Below are 22,432 nucleotides of genomic sequence, written 5' to 3' on the forward strand. Positions count from 1 at the left end.
TTCATCTTTATATTCCTCAGGATGGACTTTATGATACATTGTCTGGGACTTTGCCAAAATATTCTCTATTTTTGTTTCATTGGGTATGTTGTCTTTTCCAGGGGTGGAATCTGTGTCTGTTCTCCACCCCTGCTGCTGTTGTCTGACCAAAAAATTACAAAACATTTAATAAAATTCTTTTGATTAAAAAAAAAAGAATAGGATGCACTGTATCCCTTTCCCCTGCATAACATCTGCTTACCCTTGATATTCATCTGTATATCTCTCTTCTGTGAGGCCCATATGGAAACGACACAGTACATAGAGCACTCACTAAGGTGTGTATACTATATATGTGAGAGACGGACCCTTGTAATGTTTTCCGTTTTTTGGAGTTCTTTATAAATCGTTGGTCAAAAATCTCACCATGTAATGGAAGATGTGCAGCCGTCAAGTGATAGAAGCAGAGAACCATATGGATGATCCAGCGATCATATGTGAGGCGTTCCCCATGAAATGGTCAAGCCTTGTCGTTCAGTAAATAAGTGTTGATTTATAATTGGAAGTGTAAGTAATAGAGTGTAAAGTGTTATTCTAGGCCTGAGGACACTCCAGTACAGAGTGAAACTAGTTGCTATGAGCAGTTACCAGATTTAAGTGGTGTCCATCTAGATCAGGGATGGGGAACCATCCTCCCTCCAGCTGTTTCAAAACTACAACTACCATCATGCCTGGAGGGTGAAGGTTCCCAATTCCTGATCTAGATAGTTATATGGATAGACTGCAGCTATCTTCATAACCTTTATTATCTTCTATTGCCAGGGTACACTCTCATCTTAGCAGAGTGTGTCCATTGGCTCTGCTGCTACAAGTGTATTACAGTGACACTTACATTTCACTCATTACAGTGACACTTATATTTGGATTACAGCACCATCTAGTGGGCGTAATTTTAATCACAATGTGCACCTATCATTTTTTATTTTAACAGAATTATAATAAAAGTTACATTTTATTGGGAAGTAATAAGGGGTCTATAGTGGGCTCCTGGCCCTATGTAGGTTTAATTATTCTGAATAGTTGATACATCTTCCTCTTGCTAGTAGTAATAGAGACCTAACACACAAGAGCTGGGCAGTGGCTGTCATTAACCAACCCGGAAAGCTGTATAAGAAGTGACTCACCGTAAGATCTGCACTTATAGTAATTCTGTACAACTTTATCATTTCTAATGTATCTGGGATGTCAGGTAATGTTCTCTTATTACAGGATATTCCCATCTCTGCATCCTCTAGACTATTTTTCCCTTGCAGAGTAGTCCCTGGTGACCCAGTTGTGTAGGGAGCTACTGTACAATGCAAGTGACTTGGGGTTGGCTGTCATAGCCAGCACAGTCAGGTTGTCCAGCGCCATGCTGTGCAGGGAGACACTCAGAGGAGAATGCGGAGCTGTAATAAAATTGTGTCCCCTTATCCTCACAATTGTCACAATATGCCATCATTTTCAATGACTAGAACCCCCACTGATCAGAAATAAATGGCGTCTTGTAGTGGAATGTCATCACTTTATGAAATTAAAAAATCCCTTGGAGGGAAGTGTATCAAGTATGATCACTCTGCAGACTAAAGCCTGGGGCAGGGATTGGAATCAATACATGACGCTGAGTCTTTCACCACAAAGCTATATAAAAATCCACTCATCTCCTCTATAACACAAAGCCCACAGATAGGACAGCAAGATCAATGTGACAGATCAGGCTGAATGTTAAACGCCAGCCAGCATCTGGGACCATGTAACTACCTGAGTATGACCACTAGGTGGCAATCTTTACATCTACAAGAGTAACCCATGAATAAATGCTGCCTGTAATTAGCAGTGAATATGTAATAATCTGGAAGTCATCTGAATATACAGTTTGGGTCTTCTTTAAAAGTCCATTTGGACATTCCTTATTGCTAAATATGAACTTTGAGCATTTACTGCTTGTTAAAAAAAATTGTTTAAAAATCTTACTTTAACTACTGATATATTTTGTATATTTGTTTTCTATAATAAACACTAGTATATAATTGCTCAGTAGCACATTATAAAATATTTTATTGCGGGTTACACTAAAATTTGTTTAAAGAACATTTTCAGCTAAACAAGGCTTTCGCTTTTGCTTTAAAGGGGGTACTCCGGAGACTAAAAAAATGTTGCTGATACATCGCTTTAATAAGCAACAAAAAATAAAGTTATATGATATATTATAAAGTATATTTTTTATGTACATATATACTTCCATTTACTGGCAGCAGTAAGAAGCGAAACGGCCTCCTCTGCTGTTACCAGAATTTGTGTCAGTAACTGCAGGGCTGTCCAAGCCTGATCCACTGTTCTGCTCAAGCTATACAGAGCAGGGTCCCCCCATGTACTGTATATTCTTATATATATAGTACACAGGGGCGAGGCTGTCCGACACGATCGCTGATGCCAGATAAGGATAAATGGTTGAGCCCCACCCCAGTAATGCTTGAGGAGTCTATGGGCATCTTTAAAGCTTTGCACCACAAAGATGCTGGTTCCTTCCCTGACAAGTTAATTCATTATTTACTTAGTACCAACCTCATACGCTCGAGATCCAGTAATATCGGCCAGTGCCTGTGCCCCTCCAATGGATTGTTCCAGATGGCGGCACTCAGCGCTGGTACTGGAGTCCATCCAGATAGGGCTGTCACTGATCGAGAAACAAGTCTAGAAAAAGAAAATCAATGGGGGAGATTTATCAAACTGGTGTAAAGTAGAATTGTCTTAGTTGCCCCTAGCAACCAATCAGATTCCAACTTTCATTTTTCAAAGAATCTGTGAAGAATGAAAGGCAGAATCTGATTGGTTGCTAGGGGCAACTGAGACAATTCTACTTTACACCAGTTTGATAAATCTCCCCCATTGTCATTTTTTATTATAAACCAATAAAGCCAAATAAATAATAATGCTAATAATGCTATATGGGACTTGCCTGCAATGCAATGTGGATCGGGTACTCGGCCGCCATGTGATTTAATACATCTCTGGAACCAGTTTTCCAATACACACTGCCATGTTGCTGCAACAAGATAGGCAAATATGAAAAACCGCTTAATGGCAGATTCCCATAACTGAATAAATAAGGGAGCTGTAAATGATGGATGGACGGTGTGGCTTCCTCATTGTAATGGCAATTTCTATAGAGTTTGCAGATGACAAATTGTTATTAATGTGATAAAATACTTAGAATAGAAATTACTGTAGCACAATATGAACTTCTCTTAAAGGGGCAGTCCATTATTAGAACGTTGTTTGTTTGATTGATTTTTTAAATAAAACTATTACCCCCAAAAATCTATCTTTCTAATATAGTGTTGTCACTAACTTGTTTGATTTATCCCTGACAGTTGAAAACAAAGGAATTACATATTGTGGTATTGTCTCCAGCTCCACCGAGACAACACATCATTCTCTGCTGTCATGGTTGGATCTTGTCTCTAAGCTCAAGCCCTGTCCCCTGAGTGATGCCATCCCTTCTGACCAGCCCTCTACATCACCATCTCCCTGATTATATATATATCCAAGGCACCACTGTATATATATATATATATATATATATATATATATATACAGTGGTGCCTTGGATTACGAGCATAATTCGTTCCGGGACTGTGCTTGTAATCCAAATCCACTCTTAAACCAAAGCAAATTTTCCCATAAGAAATTATAGAAATGCAGACAATTGGTTGCACACCCCAAAAATAATGATTTATTATTCTGAATAACAAGTAAAAAAGTGAAACAAACATTCAGAAACAGCAGAATCTGTGATATTATAAGTTACTGTACAGTAATGGAGAGGATGGGAAACACAAGGGCTGACAGATACTGCAGGGAGCATGAAGGAATGAGCAGGACAGATGTGGGTACATACATGCAGCGCTCTCTGTCCGGGGAGAGAGGGGTTACAGCTATGAAGAGATTACCTCCACAGTCCTGTCCCCTGATGTGAGCCCCAGCCTGAAGTGGATCTGCTATGATTTGGAAGGTGAGGGAGACTTCCTGGGTCAGAGTACAGGGCTGTAGACCACGCTATGCAGACCATTCCCCTCCCCCACTTGCGCTCCCACCCAGTACAGGGAGCTCTTAAACCAAAACGCTCTTATATCAAGTTACTCTTAAACCAAGGTACCACTGTGTGTGTGTGTGTGTATATATATATATATATATATATATTGTGGACATGTCACGGGAAAAGTGCTCGAGGGGATGTACATCTCACCCAGGTTAATACGGAGTGTGAGATGGTAAGTCCAGGAGGCATCTGTGCTCAGCAGTGTTATGCTGCTGAGCTATTATTTATTATTGCCGGGCCTGGACTTACATGGAATGGCAGATAGGTTTTGGTAGTGGGATTTGCCATTCCCTCCCCCCGATCCAGGTCAGGTTTTGGGGTCAGGTGTCTCTGGCCCTAATCAAGCCTGACAGAGAAAAGCCCTGCAGAGGATCCTTGGTTTGCTCTCAGACAGGAGTGAACAGCCTGCATGGTGTGTTCGCTGGGAGCTGGGGCTTATGCACACCCTGCAATATTACCTGCCAAGTGAAGTGCCAGAGAGGTAACCTGCTGTATTAGTAAGCGCCCAGATGGGCAGGACTTTTTGTTTTGTTTATTCTCACTGCACGGTGTTGCTGTATTTATGTTGCTGGACCGTTTATGCTACAAATAAACACCCAAAGCTGTTTTATGAGCCCAAGTTTGCTGCCTGAACTGTGTCCAAACACACCATCCCCCGGGAAGATCCCTACAATATATATATATATGTGTGTGTATATATATATATATATATATATATATATATATATATATATATATATATATATATATATATATATATATATATATATCTTTACTGAGGGAAAATGATATAGGTTTACAGCACACTGCCTTGTGCTAAACAATGCCACAGGCAGAAGAGCAGACAGGGAATAATACAGTAGCTTTTAAAAATTAGCTGTGCAGAGAGCTAGTCTGTAAAGCAATGCTCTGCATCAGCTCTAGGTGGGGAGTATGCAGGGTGCGAGGGCTGTGATAAATGGCTGAGACAAAGCAATGTTTTCTGGGAATTGTAGTACTGAGCATCTGCTCAATCAGAAAATAGTGAGAGGACTACAGAAACATAAAACAAATGGATTTTAGATGGTTTTAGACATGCAGCACAAAGGTAAGCAACCAATGGCGGATTATAATGTGGGCGGTTTGGGCGGCCGCCCGGGGCCCAAGGCTCCGGGGGGGCCCGCGCCGCCCACATTAAGATCTTGCATAGCAGCGCCAGCAGCACATCACTTTCGGGGCCCAATGGGCCCCCGAGTGATGTTCTGCTGTGGCGCGCTGTCGTCGGAGTCCGCCGCGGCACCGCCCCCTCTCTCCTTGCCGTCTTTGCGGTGCCCGTACTTCTCTCCTGGCGGCGTGATGACGTCACATCCTGCGCGCCGCCAAGCAGAGAAGTTCGGGCACCGCGGGGCTGCACTGTGAGCTTCCGGCCTGTTCTCTCTGCCGGAAGCTCACCCTGGCTCCCTGCCGCCCGAATATACCCCCTGCCACCCGGCTGTACCCCTTGCCCCTTAGCTGCTCTCCATGCCCCCTCATCTTCTCCCCCTGCTGCTACCCCCATCATCTTCTCCTCCTGCTGCTACCCCCATCATCTTCTCCCCCTGCTGCTACCCCCATCATCTTCTCCCCCTGCTGCTACCCCCATCATCTTCTCCCCCTGCTGCTACCCCCATCATCTTCTCCCCCTGCTGCTACCCCATCATCTTCTCTCCCTGCTGATACCCCCATCATCTTCTCCCCCTGCTGCCACCCCCATCATCTTCTCCTCCTGCTGCCACCCCCATCATCTTCTCCCCCTGCTGCTACCCCCATCATCTTCTCCCCCTGCTGCCACCCCCATCATCTTCTCCCCCTGCTGCTACCCCCATCATCTTCTCCCCCTGCTGCTACCCCCATCATCTTCTCCCCCTGCTGATACCCCCATCATCTTCTCCCCCTGCTGATACCCCCATCATCTTCTCCCCCTGCTGCTACCCCCATCATCTTCTCCCCCTGCTGATACCCCCATCATCTCCCCCTGCTGCCACCCCCATCATATTCTCCCCCTGCTGCCACCCCCATCATCTTCTCCCCCTGCTGATACCCCCATCATCTTCTCCCCCTGCTGATACCCCCATCATCTTCTCCCCCTGCTGCCACCCCCATCATCTTCTCCCCCTGCTGCCACCCCCATCATCTTCTCCCCCTGCTGCTACCCCCATCATCTTCTCCCCCTGCTGCTACCCCCATCATCTTCTCCCCCTGCTGCTACCCCCATCATCTTCTCCCCCTGCTGCTACCCCCATCATCTTTTCCCCCTGCTGCTAACCCCATCATCTTCTCCCCCTGCTGCCACCCCCATCATCTACTCCCCCTGCTGCCACCCCCATCATCTTCTACTCCTGCTGCTACCCCATCATCTTCTCCCCCTGCTGCCACCCCATCATCTTCTCCCCCTGCTGCCACCCACATCATCTTCTCCCCCTGCTGCCACCCCCATCATCTTCTCCCCCTGCTGCTACCCCCATCATCTTCTCCCCCTGCTGATACCCCCATCATCTTCTCCCCCTGCTGCTACCCCCATCATCTTCTCCCCCTGCTGCTACCCCCATCATCTTCTCCCCCTGCTGCCACCCACATCATCTTCTCCCCCTGCTGCCACCCCCATCATCTTCTCCCCCTGCTGCCACCCCCATCATCTTCTACTCCTGCTGCCACCCCCATCATCTTCTCCCCCTGCTGCTACCCCCATCATCTTCTCCCCCTGCTGCTACCCCCATCATCTTCTCCCCCTGCTGCCACCCCCATCATCTTCTCCCCCTGCTGCCACCCCCATCATCTTCTACTCCTGCTGCTACCCCCATCATCTTCTCCCCCTGCTGCCACCCCATCATCTTCTCCCCCTGCTGCCACCCCCATCATCTTCTCCCCCTGCTGCCACCCCCATCATCTTCTCCCCCTGCTGCCACCCCCATCATCTTCTCCCCCTGCTGCTACCCTTCATCATCTGCTGCCACCCCCATCATCTTCTCCCCCTGCTGCTACCCTTCATCATCTTTTCCCCCTGCTGCTACCCTTCATCATCTGCTGCCACCCCCATCATCTTCTCCCCCTGCTGCTACCCTTCATCATCTTCTCCCCCTGCTGCTACCCTTCATCATCTTCTCCCCCTGCTGCCACCCCCATCATCTTCTCCCCCTGCTGCTACCCCCATCATCTTTTCCCCCTGCTGCTACCCTTCATCATCTTCTCCTCCTGCTGCTACCCTTCATCATCTTCTCCTCCCGCTGCCACCCCCATCATCTTTTCCCCCTGCTGCTACCCCCATCATCTTCTCCCCCTGCTGCTACCCCCATCATGTTCACCCCCTGCTGCTTCCCTGCCTTCCCAGCTCCCCCCCCCCCCCCCTCCCCGGCCTCATTTGCCCCAGCTTCTCCCCCTGTCGCCCCAGCTGCCTCCCTTCCCCAGTCACCCCCAGCTCCCCGCCTGCAGTTAAGTTGGGGCCGGAGAAGTCTTCATGATGCTGCGCCAAATAGAGAGGAAAGGAAAAAGTGAGCGACGGCAATCGGAGAAGACGTCACCTGTGAGTCATTAGTAACTGCACTGTAATCACTTATAGGCTGGGTTCACACACAGTATATTTCAGTCAGTATTGTGGTCCTCATAGCAACCAAAACCAGGAGTGGATAGAAAACACAGAAAGGCTCTGTTCACACAATGTTGTAATTGAGTGGATGGCCGCCATTTAATGGCAAATATTTGCTGTTATTTTAAAACAATGGCTGTTATATTGAAATAATGGACGTTATTTACTGTTATATGACGGCCATCCACTCAATTACAACATTGTGTCAACAGATCCTTTCTGTGTTTTCCATCCACTCCTGGTTTTGGTTGCTATGAGGACCTGACATGAGGACCAAATACTGCCTGAAATATACATAGTGTGAACCCAGCCCTATAGTGTGCAGAGCCTGTGTACCATTGGGGTCTAAATGGGTCAGTGTTTTGTTTGCGGTAGTGTACTGACACAGCCCCGGGGTCACTACAGTACACTAGCGAAAACTTTTAAACTAGAACCCAACTACAACTGCAGGCACTACAACTCCCAGCATATTATGAGGGCTGCAGACTGTCAGTACATGCTGGGAGTTGTAGTGCATGTAGCTGTTGTAGTTTGGTCCTAGGTGCATTATACACTGGATTCTTTGTGGCATATAAGAATACATAGATCTGTGGGGGCTCAGTGCAGGGAAGTGACCCCAGAACATCACTAATAGGGGATAGAACAAAAACATCCCCCCTATCCCCTATTAGTGATGTTCTGGGGTCACTTCTATATACTGATCCCCCTCAGACCTCTGTATTCTTATATACCCCACACAGCCTGCTGGGGTGGCTGGGGGGGGGGGGGGGGGGGAGGGGGAGGGGGGGGGGGACAGCCCGGGGGGCCCAGGGGGCCCAGGTTGGGTGGACAGCCCGGGGCCCAGGGTACATTTAATCCGCCACTGTAAGCAACGCTATAGATTTCTGCAGCAATAATATACTGTGGTCTACTAAGTATATGCGTGTATATATATATATGGCAGATTCCCATAACTGAATAAATAAGGGAGCTGTAAATGATGGATGGACGGTGTGGCTTCCTCATTGTAATGGCAATTTCTATAGAGTTTGCAGATGACAAATTGTTATTAATGTGATAAAATACTTAGAATAGAAATTACTGTAGCACAATATGAACTTCTCTTAAAGGGGCAGTCCATTATTAGAACGTTGTTTGTTTGATTGATTTTTTAAATAAAACTATTACCCCCAAAAATCTATCTTTCTAATATAGTGTTGTCACTAACTTGTTTGATTTATCCCTGACAGTTGAAAACAAAGGAATTACATATTGTGGTATTGTCTCCAGCTCCACCGAGACAACACATCATTCTCTGCTGTCATGGTTGGATCTTGTCTCTAAGCTCAAGCCCTGTCCCCTGAGTGATGCCATCCCTTCTGACCAGCCCTCTACATCACCATCTCCCTGATTATATATATATCCAAGGCACCACTGTATATATATATATATATATATATATATATATATATATATATATATATATATATATATACAGTGGTGCCTTGGATTACGAGCATAATTCGTTCCGGGACTGTGCTTGTAATCCAAATCCACTCTTAAACCAAAGCAAATTTTCCCATAAGAAATTATAGAAATGCAGACAATTGGTTGCACACCCCAAAAATAATGATTTATTATTCTGAATAACAAGTAAAAAAGTGAAACAAACATTCAGAAACAGCAGAATCTGTGATATTATAAGTTACTGTACAGTAATGGAGAGGATGGGAAACACAAGGGCTGACAGATACTGCAGGGAGCATGAAGGAATGAGCAGGACAGATGTGGGTACATACATGCAGCGCTCTCTGTCCGGGGAGAGAGGGGTTACAGCTATGAAGAGATTACCTCCACAGTCCTGTCCCCTGATGTGAGCCCCAGCCTGAAGTGGATCTGCTATGATTTGGAAGGTGAGGGAGACTTCCTGGGTCAGAGTACAGGGCTGTAGACCACGCTATGCAGACCATTCCCCTCCCCCACTTGCGCTCCCACCCAGTACAGGGAGCTCTTAAACCAAAACGCTCTTATATCAAGTTACTCTTAAACCAAGGTACCACTGTGTGTGTGTGTGTGTATATATATATATATATATATATTGTGGACATGTCACGGGAAAAGTGCTCGAGGGGATGTACATCTCACCCAGGTTAATACGGAGTGTGAGATGGTAAGTCCAGGAGGCATCTGTGCTCAGCAGTGTTATGCTGCTGAGCTATTATTTATTATTGCCGGGCCTGGACTTACATGGAATGGCAGATAGGTTTTGGTAGTGGGATTTGCCATTCCCTCCCCCCGATCCAGGTCAGGTTTTGGGGTCAGGTGTCTCTGGCCCTAATCAAGCCTGACAGAGAAAAGCCCTGCAGAGGATCCTTGGTTTGCTCTCAGACAGGAGTGAACAGCCTGCATGGTGTGTTCGCTGGGAGCTGGGGCTTATGCACACCCTGCAATATTACCTGCCAAGTGAAGTGCCAGAGAGGTAACCTGCTGTATTAGTAAGCGCCCAGATGGGCAGGACTTTTTGTTTTGTTTATTCTCACTGCACGGTGTTGCTGTATTTATGTTGCTGGACCGTTTATGCTACAAATAAACACCCAAAGCTGTTTTATGAGCCCAAGTTTGCTGCCTGAACTGTGTCCAAACACACCATCCCCCGGGAAGATCCCTACAATATATATATATATGTGTGTGTATATATAATATATATATATATATATCTTTACTGAGGGAAAATGATATAGGTTTACAGCACACTGCCTTGTGCTAAACAATGCCACAGGCAGAAGAGCAGACAGGGAATAATACAGTAGCTTTTAAAAATTAGCTGTGCAGAGAGCTAGTCTGTAAAGCAATGCTCTGCATCAGCTCTAGGTGGGGAGTATGCAGGGTGCGAGGGCTGTGATAAATGGCTGAGACAAAGCAATGTTTTCTGGGAATTGTAGTACTGAGCATCTGCTCAATCAGAAAATAGTGAGAGGACTACAGAAACATAAAACAAATGGATTTTAGATGGTTTTAGACATGCAGCACAAAGGTAAGCAACCAATGGCGGATTATAATGTGGGCGGTTTGGGCGGCCGCCCGGGGCCCAAGGCTCCGGGGGGGCCCGCGCCGCCCACATTAAGATCTTGCATAGCAGCGCCAGCAGCACATCACTTTCGGGGCCCAATGGGCCCCCGAGTGATGTTCTGCTGTGGCGCGCTGTCGTCGGAGTCCGCCGCGGCACCGCCCCCTCTCTCCTTGCCGTCTTTGCGGTGCCCGTACTTCTCTCCTGGCGGCGTGATGACGTCACATCCTGCGCGCCGCCAAGCAGAGAAGTTCGGGCACCGCGGGGCTGCACTGTGAGCTTCCGGCCTGTTCTCTCTGCCGGAAGCTCACCCTGGCTCCCTGCCGCCCGAATATACCCCCTGCCACCCGGCTGTACCCCTTGCCCCTTAGCTGCTCTCCATGCCGCCCCATCTTCTCCCCCTGCTGCTACCCCCATCATCTTCTCCTCCTGCTGCTACCCCCATCATCTTCTCCCCCTGCTGCTACCCCCATCATCTTCTCCCCCTGCTGCTACCCCCATCATCTTCTCCCCCTGCTGCTACCCCCATCATCTTCTCCCCCTGCTGCTACCCCATCATCTTCTCTCCCTGCTGATACCCCCATCATCTTCTCCCCCTGCTGCCACCCCCATCATCTTCTCCTCCTGCTGCCACCCCCATCATCTTCTCCCCCTGCTGCTACCCCCATCATCTTCTCCCCCTGCTGCCACCCCCATCATCTTCTCCCCCTGCTGCTACCCCCATCATCTTCTCCCCCTGCTGCTACCCCCATCATCTTCTCCCCCTGCTGATACCCCCATCATCTTCTCCCCCTGCTGATACCCCCATCATCTTCTCCCCCTGCTGCTACCCCCATCATCTTCTCCCCCTGCTGCTACCCCATCATCTTCTCTCCCTGCTGATACCCCCATCATCTTCTCCCCCTGCTGCCACCCCCATCATCTTCTCCTCCTGCTGCCACCCCCATCATCTTCTCCCCCTGCTGCTACCCCCATCATCTTCTCCCCCTGCTGATACCCCCATTATCTCCCCCTGCTGCCACCCCCATCATCTTCTCCCCCTGCTGCTACCCCCATCATCTTCTCCCCCTGCTGCTACCCCCATCATCTTCTCCCCCTGCTGATACCCCCATCATCTCCCCCTGCTGCCACCCCCATCATATTCTCCCCCTGCTGCCACCCCCATCATCTTCTCCCCCTGCTGATACCCCCATCATCTTCTCCCCCTGCTGATACCCCCATCATCTTCTCCCCCTGCTGCCACCCCCATCATCTTCTCCCCCTGCTGCCACCCCCATCATCTTCTCCCCCTGCTGCTACCCCCATCATCTTCTCCCCCTGCTGCTACCCCCATCATCTTCTCCCCCTGCTGCTACCCCCATCATCTTCTCCCCCTGCTGCTACCCCCATCATCTTTTCCCCCTGCTGCTAACCCCATCATCTTCTCCCCCTGCTGCCACCCCCATCATCTACTCCCCCTGCTGCCACCCCCATCATCTTCTACTCCTGCTGCTACCCCATCATCTTCTCCCCCTGCTGCCACCCCATCATCTTCTCCCCCTGCTGCCACCCACATCATCTTCTCCCCCTGCTGCCACCCCCATCATCTTCTCCCCCTGCTGCTACCCCCATCATCTTCTCCCCCTGCTGATACCCCCATCATCTTCTCCCCCTGCTGCTACCCCCATCATCTTCTCCCCCTGCTGCTACCCCCATCATCTTCTCCCCCTGCTGCCACCCACATCATCTTCTCCCCCTGCTGCCACCCCCATCATCTTCTCCCCCTGCTGCCACCCCCATCATCTTCTACTCCTGCTGCCACCCCCATCATCTTCTCCCCCTGCTGCTACCCCCATCATCTTCTCCCCCTGCTGCCACCCCCATCATCTTCTCCCCCTGCTGCCACCCCCATCATCTTCTCCCCCTGCTGCCACCCCCATCATCTTCTACTCCTGCTGCTACCCCCATCATCTTCTCCCCCTGCTGCCACCCCATCATCTTCTCCCCCTGCTGCCACCCCCATCATCTTCTCCCCCTGCTGCCACCCCCATCATCTTCTCCCCCTGCTGCTACCCTTCATCATCTGCTGCCACCCCCATCATCTTCTCCCCCTGCTGCTACCCTTCATCATCTTTTCCCCCTGCTGCTACCCTTCATCATCTGCTGCCACCCCCATCATCTTCTCCCCCTGCTGCTACCCTTCATCATCTTCTCCCCCTGCTGCTACCCTTCATCATCTTCTCCTCCTGCTGCCACCCCCATCATCTTCTCCCCCTGCTGCTACCCCCATCATCTTTTCCCCCTGCTGCTACCCTTCATCATCTTCTCCTCCTGCTGCTACCCTTCATCATCTTCTCCTCCCGCTGCCACCCCCATCATCTTTTCCCCCTGCTGCTACCCCCATCATCTTCTCCCCCTGCTGCTACCCCCATCATGTTCACCCCCTGCTGCTTCCCTGCCTTCCCAGCTCCCCCCCCCCCCCTCCCCGGCCTCATTTGCCCCAGCTTCTCCCCCTGTCGCCCCAGCTGCCTCCCTTCCCCAGTCACCCCCAGCTCCCCGCCTGCAGTTAAGTTGGGGCCGGAGAAGTCTTCATGATGCTGCGCCAAATAGAGAGGAAAGGAAAAAGTGAGCGACGGCAATCGGAGAAGACGTCACCTGTGAGTCATTAGTAACTGCACTGTAATCACTTATAGGCTGGGTTCACACACAGTATATTTCAGTCAGTATTGTGGTCCTCATAGCAACCAAAACCAGGAGTGGATAGAAAACACAGAAAGGCTCTGTTCACACAATGTTGTAATTGAGTGGATGGCCGCCATTTAATGGCAAATATTTGCTGTTATTTTAAAACAATGGCTGTTATATTGAAATAATGGACGTTATTTACTGTTATATGACGGCCATCCACTCAATTACAACATTGTGTCAACAGATCCTTTCTGTGTTTTCCATCCACTCCTGGTTTTGGTTGCTATGAGGACCTGACATGAGGACCAAATACTGCCTGAAATATACATAGTGTGAACCCAGCCCTATAGTGTGCAGAGCCTGTGTACCATTGGGGTCTAAATGGGTCAGTGTTTTGTTTGCGGTAGTGTACTGACACAGCCCCGGGGTCACTACAGTACACTAGCGAAAACTTTTAAACTAGGACCAAACTACAACAGCTACATGCACTACAACTCCCAGCATATTATGAGGGCTGCAGACTGTCAGTACATGCTGGGAGTTGTAGTGCATGTAGCTGTTGTAGTTTGGTCCTAGGTGCATTATACACTGGATTCTTTGTGGCATATAAGAATACATAGATCTGTGGGGGCTCAGTGCAGGGAAGTGACCCCAGAACATCACTAATAGGGGATAGAACAAAAACATCCCCCCTATCCCCTATTAGTGATGTTCTGGGGTCACTTCTATATACTGATCCCCCTCAGACCTCTGTATTCTTATATACCCCACACAGCCTGCTGGGGTGGCTGGGGGGGGGGGGGGGGGGGGGGGAGGGTGGGGGGGACAGCCCGGGGGGCCCAGGGGGCCCAGGTTGGGTGGACAGCCCGGGGCCCAGGGTACATTTAATCCGCCACTGTAAGCAACGCTATAGATTTCTGCAGCAATAATATACTGTGGTCTACTAAGTATATGCGTGTATATATATATATATATATATATATATATATATATATATATATACACTATATATATATAATATATATATATATATGTCTTTTTACTTGTGTCTGGACTCAATAAACTGAAAGAATCTAACTTGTCCATTATCATGAGCCTTAATGAGTGGTGCTGGTGTAGTACATCATGCTTTCTCAGATTCTCTGATCTCTACTTACCATGCATGGGTGATATACTGGGCTTGGCTTCCAGCACTGAGCCCTGTACATCAATTTCATATATATTCTGTAAATAACAACTGGTTTAAGGGCTGTTTTATACACAGGTTATAATGAGCTATTGTCATTATTAGTCCCCAAAGTCTTTCCCCTTCACAGGTGCAGAGTGCAGGCCCTGCATTTACCTGACCCGTTCCTGACAAGGCTTTGACTTTGGAAAAGCTGAACCCAGAAGTCTTCATTTTGTCCAGGATACAAGCTAGAGCCTGTGCAGATAGAAATAAGTGATCAGAGAAGATACGTTTCGTTTATCCTGTTAAAACCTACCGATAAACCACAGGAATTAACAGATTAAAGTATTCACTTTTACTTTATCCCTGATACAGAACAAACCCTCGAAATGTTACAGTTATAGAGAGAAATTATATAGTTGGATTTTACTCTGTTTACTCAGAAATATCTCCCCCTGGGGACCATCCACAAGCAAACAGCTGTTGACTGATCTTGTGGGCTTTCTTGTATTGGTACCTGACACACAGCTACACTTTTCATATCTTACATATCCTACTTAATGCTTAGAATTAGAATTTAAAAACTATATCAATCAAAAGACTTAATATTGCATACAATATCCAAATAATACCATCATACAGTGATGGAATAATACTGCCATACATGCAATAACAAAATAAAGCCACCATATAGTGACCCAATAATACCTTCATACATTGACCAAATAATGCTACCATACAGTATCCAAACAATACTGCCATATAATGAACAAATAATATGGCCATACAGTGACCAAATAATTCCATATGCCATACTATATAGTGATCCAATAATAACTCCATAGGGTAAAAAATAATATCATCGTACAATAATAAAAAATAAAGCCACCATACAGTGATCAAGTAATACTGCCATACAGTGATCCAATAATACCATAAAGTGACAAAATAATACCGCCAAAAATGTACACCATACAGTTGTCAAAACAGCCCCCCAGAATGAATAAAATAGCACCATACAGTGACTTCACATACATTTATACTTATTTATTATACCTAATACCACAACCAATATAAAAAGTATGTCTTACCTTAAGCCACATTAACACTGGAGAGGTTACTGTCAACTTATCCCCATGGACATTAACACCGCCTTGTGTTCTGCAAGTAAAGAGACATTATAACGGTGGGTGCCTTAACTGTGTAGCTATGTATTGCTTATAAATGCAAGCACAATAAACATTAAAGGGGCACTCCAGAGGGAAAAAAATACATCTACTGGTTTAAAAAATTAAAAAGATTTGCAAATTATTTTTCTATTTAACTAACAAATTTGTTTTATTGGCAATTCTCAGGTTTTCCAGTACTTATCAGTTGCTGAATGTCATACAGGAAGTGGGGTATTCTTTCCGATCTGAAACAGTGCTCTCTGCTGCCACCTCTGTCTGTGTCAGGAACTGTCCAGGGTAGCAAATGCCCATAGAAAATGTATCCTGCATTGGACAGTTCCTGACATGGACAGAGATGGCAGCAGAGAGCACTGTGTCAGACTGCAAAGAATACATCACTTTCTGCAGGACATACAGCAGCTGATAAGTACTGGAAGACTTGAGTTTTAATAGAAGTAATTTACAAATTAGTATAACTGTAGATAGATTTGTAGAGATATATATATATATATATATATATATATATATATATATATATATATTATATATATATATATATTTTTTTTTTTCCCCTCTGGAGTACCTTTTACATCTAAGGGTTTCTATCACAGCATTACCACACAAGCATAACACAATATGATCTATAGGTAACACTGTCATAAAGATCAGCTGACAGTCAATGAAGATAATGTATTGTTACAAAACTGATCTAGTCCCAGACATGGCCACTCTCCCTGTGACTAGAACCAGTATCTGTGTTATTACACCGACATGTAATGTGTTATTATTGTTGGAAAAGGCAGGGGCACAGGGGGAACATAATAACCACCACTTCTCACCCTTCCCCGTGCCTGTCCAGCACCGGATCGCTGCCCTGGGCCCCCGTCGGATTCTGGGATCTTTTTCTCACCCGACGTCACGACCTAGCTGATTGAAAACCTGCTCAACCAGTCAGCGACTGAGGCAAACAGCTGCTCCAGTCACTGATTGGCTGAGCAGGCTGTCCATCAGCTGGGTCATGACGTCGGGTGGGAAGAAGATCCCAGCGGGGGGCCGTGGGCAGTGATCAAGTGCTGGACAGGCACGGAGACGGGTGAGACGTGGTGGTTATTATGTTCCCCCCGTTATTGTCTTTTCCAACAATAATTGCAGCCCGTTACAGATTGGCTGAGCAGGCTGTCCATCAACGGGGTCTGGTGGGGGGCGGAGGCCTGTGGACCGGTGCTTCACAGGCACGGGCAGAGGTAAGTAGTGCTTGGTTATTATGTAACCCCCTGCCCCTGCTTACTGACAGTTTTTAAAAGTCGCTGGAGTTCCCCTTTGGGATTCCATAACTGCTGACACTGTTAGATAGCTGTTAGGTTAAGGAGACACATGGTATCTTTCATATATCTGTCTGTGCTTCCAGAAACTAGAAAAAGCTTCAGCTGACCCTCAGTTAACCCCTTGGTCCCACAGCTAGTTTGGGCCTTTTTATATCTTACATATCCTTTTTAGAGATGAGCTAACCGGGTTCGGGTTCGAGTCCATCCGAACCCGAACGATCGGCATTTGATTAGCGGTGGCTGCTAAACTTGGATAAAGCTCTAAGGTTGTCTGGAAAACATGGATACAGCCAATGACATATCCATGTTTTCCACATAGCCTTAGGGCTTTATCCAAATTCAGCAGCCACCGCTAATCAAATGCCGAAAGTTCGGGTTCGGATGGACTCGAGCATGCTCAAGGTTCGCTCATCTCTAATCCTATTTAATTCTTAGAATTAGAATTTAAGAACTATATCAATCTAAAGACTTAATATTGCACACAATGACCAAATCATACCATCATACAGCAATGGAATAAACAAAATAAAACCACCATACCTTCATACATTGACCAAATAATGCCACCATACAGTATCCAAATACTACTGCCCTAAAATGACTAATATAGCCATACCGTGACCAAATAATGCCATATGCCATACTATATAGTGATCCAATAATATCTCCACAGAGTAAACAAATAATACCACCATACAATGATAAAAGGATTCTCAGAGGATTGTCAGCTCCAGGTAGATACAGCAAATTATCACCTGTCATACTGACAGCTGATCTCCCGTAATGCCAATGCAAGAGCATACTGATGGGATCAGAATAAGGCCCATCAGTGACCACCACATCAGCGATGGTAAAAAGCCACATCAGCGGTCACTAAGGAGTTTAACAATTCAGGAATGAACGGGGGATGGAGGTTTTGTTACAGCCCTCATTATTTCAGGTGTTTTGGACAGCCTGTTTGGCACTGGACAATAAAAGCACTTTTCTACTTTATGGAAGCACAGCTGGATATATGAAAGGTACCATGTGTCTCCATGACCTAATAGCTATCTAACAGTGTCAGCAGTTTGCAACATGAATTCCAGCTGACAGATTCACTTTAACTTATTCACGAATCTTGTATCTAAAAATAACCTATTCTTTTTTCTTTTTGTTTTCCTAAAGCTCTTCAAACTAAGGGGCAGTACTCACCCAAACTCGGGAAGATCTTTATCAAAGTGAACATTGTCCTCGTAGACAACCAGCAGTTGTTCATTGACAGCAATAACCTTTAACTGCAGAATAAAAACAAGAACGCTCTATTAATGGACGCACACACAACACTCTTCATAGTACACTCACAATGAAACAGGAAGCTCAACTGCAAAATATTTTGATTAACAAAATAAGTCCCATTGAAATTAGTTGGAGCAGCTCACTGATTCATTCCTAAGATTGCCAAAAGTAGTAGCAAAAAATAAAAAAAAAACATGGAATAAAGTGATAGAATACCATGGTACGTAGAACAATAGGATATTTGCCACATTCAGTCTTGAATTCCTATTTTCCCTATGTCATGTTAGATCAGTCATTGGCTATGTTTCCACTTCAGGAACATATCGGGTAAAGGTGGCCATCTTGTTAAAGTGACTCTGTACCCACAGTCTGCCCCTCCAAACCACTTGTACCTTCAGATAGCTTATTTTAATCCAAGATTTGTCCTGGGGTCCGTTCGGCAGGTGATGCAGTTATTGTCCTAAAAACAATTTGTAAACTTGCAGCCCTGTGTCAAACTGCAGTGGCCTAGAGTGTCTGTGCCCTAGTCCTGCACCGCCTCTCTGTCCCTCCTGACCGCCCTCTTCATCATTAGGAATGCCCCTGGGTACAGTTTCTCCTAATCATCACTTGTCTGAACACTGCACATGGCCTTAATGATCCAACACATGTGCAGTGTTCAGACAGGTAATGAACAGGAGAAATCCTGCCTGGGTGTGTTCCTTATGGTGAAGAGGGCAGGAAGGAGGGATTGAGGGGCGTCGCAGGCCTAGGGCACGGGTACTCTAGGCCACGCCAATTTGACACAGGGCTGCAAGTTTAAAAGTTGTTATTTAGGATAATAGCTGCATCACCTGCCGAACGAACCCCAGGGCAGATCTTGGATTAAAAGAAGCTATCCGAAGGTACAAGCAGTTGGGGGGGGGGGGGGGCAGATTGTGGGTACACAGCCACTAATAATGATCATGATCATCTATTAAACAAGGCGTCCGCCATTACCAGATATGTTCCCGAAGTAGGAACATAGCCATAGACTGCCTGGGGTATGCACAGGAATTTATCAAGGGGTAAGGTTGTATGGGGGATCAAACATAAGACAACAATGTCCAGAGCGAGTGGCAGGCCTATAACACATATACAGAACAGCTACTTTGCCCTTCGCAACCCATAGATATACTCTGAATCCCATGATGGCAAACTAAAGACTGAAACCCCACATTTTGGTAGGGGGTCCCCTAAGTCTCCGTATAAGATCACATCAAGTTACAGCAAATACATAGAAATAGCTACACACGTCAAAGAGACAGTCAGTGGAGCAATGGATGAGGCGTCATATACTTCACCATGTGCTGCATCCATATTCTGTTTATGTGAAGAAGGTGCAGACTATGGAGCCAATGTAGTTCTATGGAGGTGTCCACACCACCAATGTTACATACGAATGTTTTCCTGCACACAGGACTGCGGTATATGCATTGCTATAGAAGCTCTGGTTTTATCGCACCAAAGGAAATACAGTGCACAATATGACTACACAACAGAGCACAAGCACCGACACGGAGCAAAGAGGTAGAAAGTCCAAGGATTTCTTCAATGCTGCACTGGTGTATACAGATGTGTTGCCACGGGAGCTGATGTATCATGTGCTACACTAATGCTGCGTTAACACGGAACGATTATCGCTCGAATTTTCGCAATAACGATCGCATTTAAGCGATAATCGATCCGTTTAAACACAGCGAACGATCAAGCGTCGAGCGAGAAATTGTTAATTTTCATCTTTCAACATGTCCTCAAATCGTCTCTCGCTAAAAATTCGCAGATCGCTTCGTGTAAACAGTCTTTCAAAGATTCACCCTATGTGAAAGATGGGCTTAAGCGATCTTAAAAACGATCGCAATAACGATTTTTCTAACTGATTTTCTAACGACTAATTCATCTAAACGCTGATCGCTATAAAAACCAAGTTGTTGGTTCAAAATCGTTAAACGATTGGGCGAATTATCGCTTCGTGTAAACGCAGCATTAGGGGGAGATTTATCAAACTGGTGTAGAGTAGAATTGGCTCAATTGCCCCTAGCAACCAATCAGATTCCACCTTTCATTTTCCAAAGAGTCTGTGAGGAAAGAAAAGTGGAATCTGATTGGTTGCTAGGGGCAACTAAGACAATTCTACTTTACACCAGTTTGATTTATCTCCCCCTTAGTATACATAACAGATGTAGCAGCGCTAAACAACACTAAGTGCAACAAGACACGGCTCTGCTACACTGCTCTGCATAGTATATAACACTGTAGATGCCTATTACCTGCTGAGTGCTGAAGTCAAACCCCAGGTAATATGAAGCAGAGTCCATTGCACAGGATCCTTACAGCTTCCTCTGTCTGTCGCCCTGTCCTGCACTGTGCAGCTGCTACAATACAGTCAATCATTAACCAGTTGTGCTCCAGTTTGTTTTAGTTAAAGGATGACATGTACCAAGTGTGACTAGTAATAGGGTTTATTTGGAGAGGAGCCCCAGCCTGCCCAGGATCCCTCCTCAGCCTGCACAGGATCCCTCCTCAGCCATGAGCCCTCATTTCCTGTGCTGAGCTTCCTTCCTGCTTCTCACATGTCAGTGTCATGGAGTGCAGCACAGGCTCACACGCTCACTACAGCTATGCTCATGGACTGCTTGCTGCACGCAGCAGTGTCACACACTCATATTCTCCGCAACAAACAAAACCTGCTTGTTCCTGGGGGTGGAGCGGAACAAGGCGGAGAAGAGGGGAACCATTGTTGTCATACGGGTCACTCCCCTCATACACATTCACAGTATGAGAAGTCACACTCACTGGGACATAGAAACATAGAAGATTGTCAGCCGAAAAAGACCACTTGGTGCATCTAGTCTGCCTTTTTTACTATTTCTTTACATATTATATATGTTTATCCCAGGCAGGTGCAAATTTAGTTACTGTACATTTACCAACCACATGTGCCGGAAGTTTGTTCCAAGCATCTACTACTCTTTCAGTAAAGTATTATTTTCTCATGTTGTTTCTGATCTTTCCCCCAACCAACCTCTCACTGTGTCCTCTTATTCTTTGAGTTTTTACATTCATCCTGATGTCACAAGATCTTTCAGGAATAATGTTATTATAGCGCCACCTACTATTTCTTTTGCTTAGTCTTGCTAAGTAGATTTAGTAGATTCTCCTCCTCCAAACAGACAAGATACAGCAGCTTCCAAGGTATTCTGCTCCCTGAACCAGGGATTACATAACCAGTGAAGAAAAGAGAGAAGCAAGCATGTCCATCTCTACATTTAATGAGGTGGACACAGGGGAGTTATTGAAAAGTAGCAGTAGGTGGCGCTATACTAACATTATTTCTGGAATCATTTTCACCTAAAAAAAATCATAAATATTTACAAATGAAGGATAATATCACAATGGCTTTTTTCTCCGCACTATAAGGCCAGGTTCACTCTATGTGAAACACCGTCCATTCTGTGACCCGGTCGGGTCACAGAACAGTCGGTGTCAGGGAAGATCATCCTGGCCAGTACTGCAGTACCGGCCAGATGAACTTCATTTCTGTTGAATTGGGATGCGGGCGCGCACAGGGCATCCCAATTCACCATTGCACACAATGAAAAGTGCGTCCAGAGCCGCACTCTTCATTTTGTAAACTGACAGGTATTCAATGAATAGCAGCCGCACAAAACTGACATGTCAGTTTCTCGTGCGGCCGGTTGGAATCCTGGGCCGGAGTGTATACTATGGGGGAGATTTATTAAACATGGTGTAAAGTATAATTGGCTCAGTTGCCCCTAGCAACCAATCAGATTCCACCTTTCATTTTCAAAGAATCTGTGAGGAATGAAAGGTGGAATCTGATTGGTTGAATCTCCCCCAATGTGTATACACTCTGTCCAGGAATCCCCTGACTTCAATGCATTGTGTGAACATAGCCTAAAAGAAACACCAAGCACTTGTTTTTGGCAGAGTTTACTATTGTGTTGTACAGCATTTTTTCCTGGTATTTTTGAAGTCCTATTCAGAAGTGCATGTTGTATTGTGACAAAAAAAGCACCACA

The 22,432-nt window shown here is 46.2% G+C and overlaps 1 protein-coding gene across 4 annotated transcripts in view; it reads right to left on the minus strand.

Moving 5' to 3' along the window:
* Positions 1-20,940, minus strand: part of XYLB (xylulokinase) — a 124,295-nt gene extending 103,355 nt beyond the window's left edge. For 2 of the 4 annotated variants that reach the window (XR_011361945.1, XM_069960489.1), the window contains exons 1-6: positions 20,660-20,940; positions 18,288-18,370; positions 15,694-15,763; positions 14,777-14,857; positions 2,978-3,064; positions 2,584-2,712 (exon numbers count right to left, since the gene is read on the minus strand). Coding sequence is in view for 3 of the 4 variants with exons in the window: in XM_069960489.1 (XP_069816590.1) it covers positions 2,584-2,712; positions 2,978-3,064; positions 14,777-14,857; positions 15,694-15,763; positions 18,288-18,370; positions 20,660-20,707 (498 nt within the window). In the remaining variant the exon portion in view is untranslated. Of the gene's footprint in view, positions 1-2,583; positions 2,713-2,977; positions 3,065-14,776; positions 14,858-15,693; positions 15,764-18,287; positions 18,371-19,688; positions 19,874-20,659 lie in introns of those variants that run through there. The other 2 variants (XM_069960487.1, XM_069960488.1) reach the window with 2 other exon arrangements.
* Between the last annotated feature and the right edge of the window lie 1,492 nt (positions 20,941-22,432).

This window comes from Dendropsophus ebraccatus, chromosome 2, assembly GCF_027789765.1.
Source record: "Dendropsophus ebraccatus isolate aDenEbr1 chromosome 2, aDenEbr1.pat, whole genome shotgun sequence".
Lineage (NCBI taxonomy): Eukaryota > Metazoa > Chordata > Amphibia > Anura > Hylidae > Dendropsophus > Dendropsophus ebraccatus.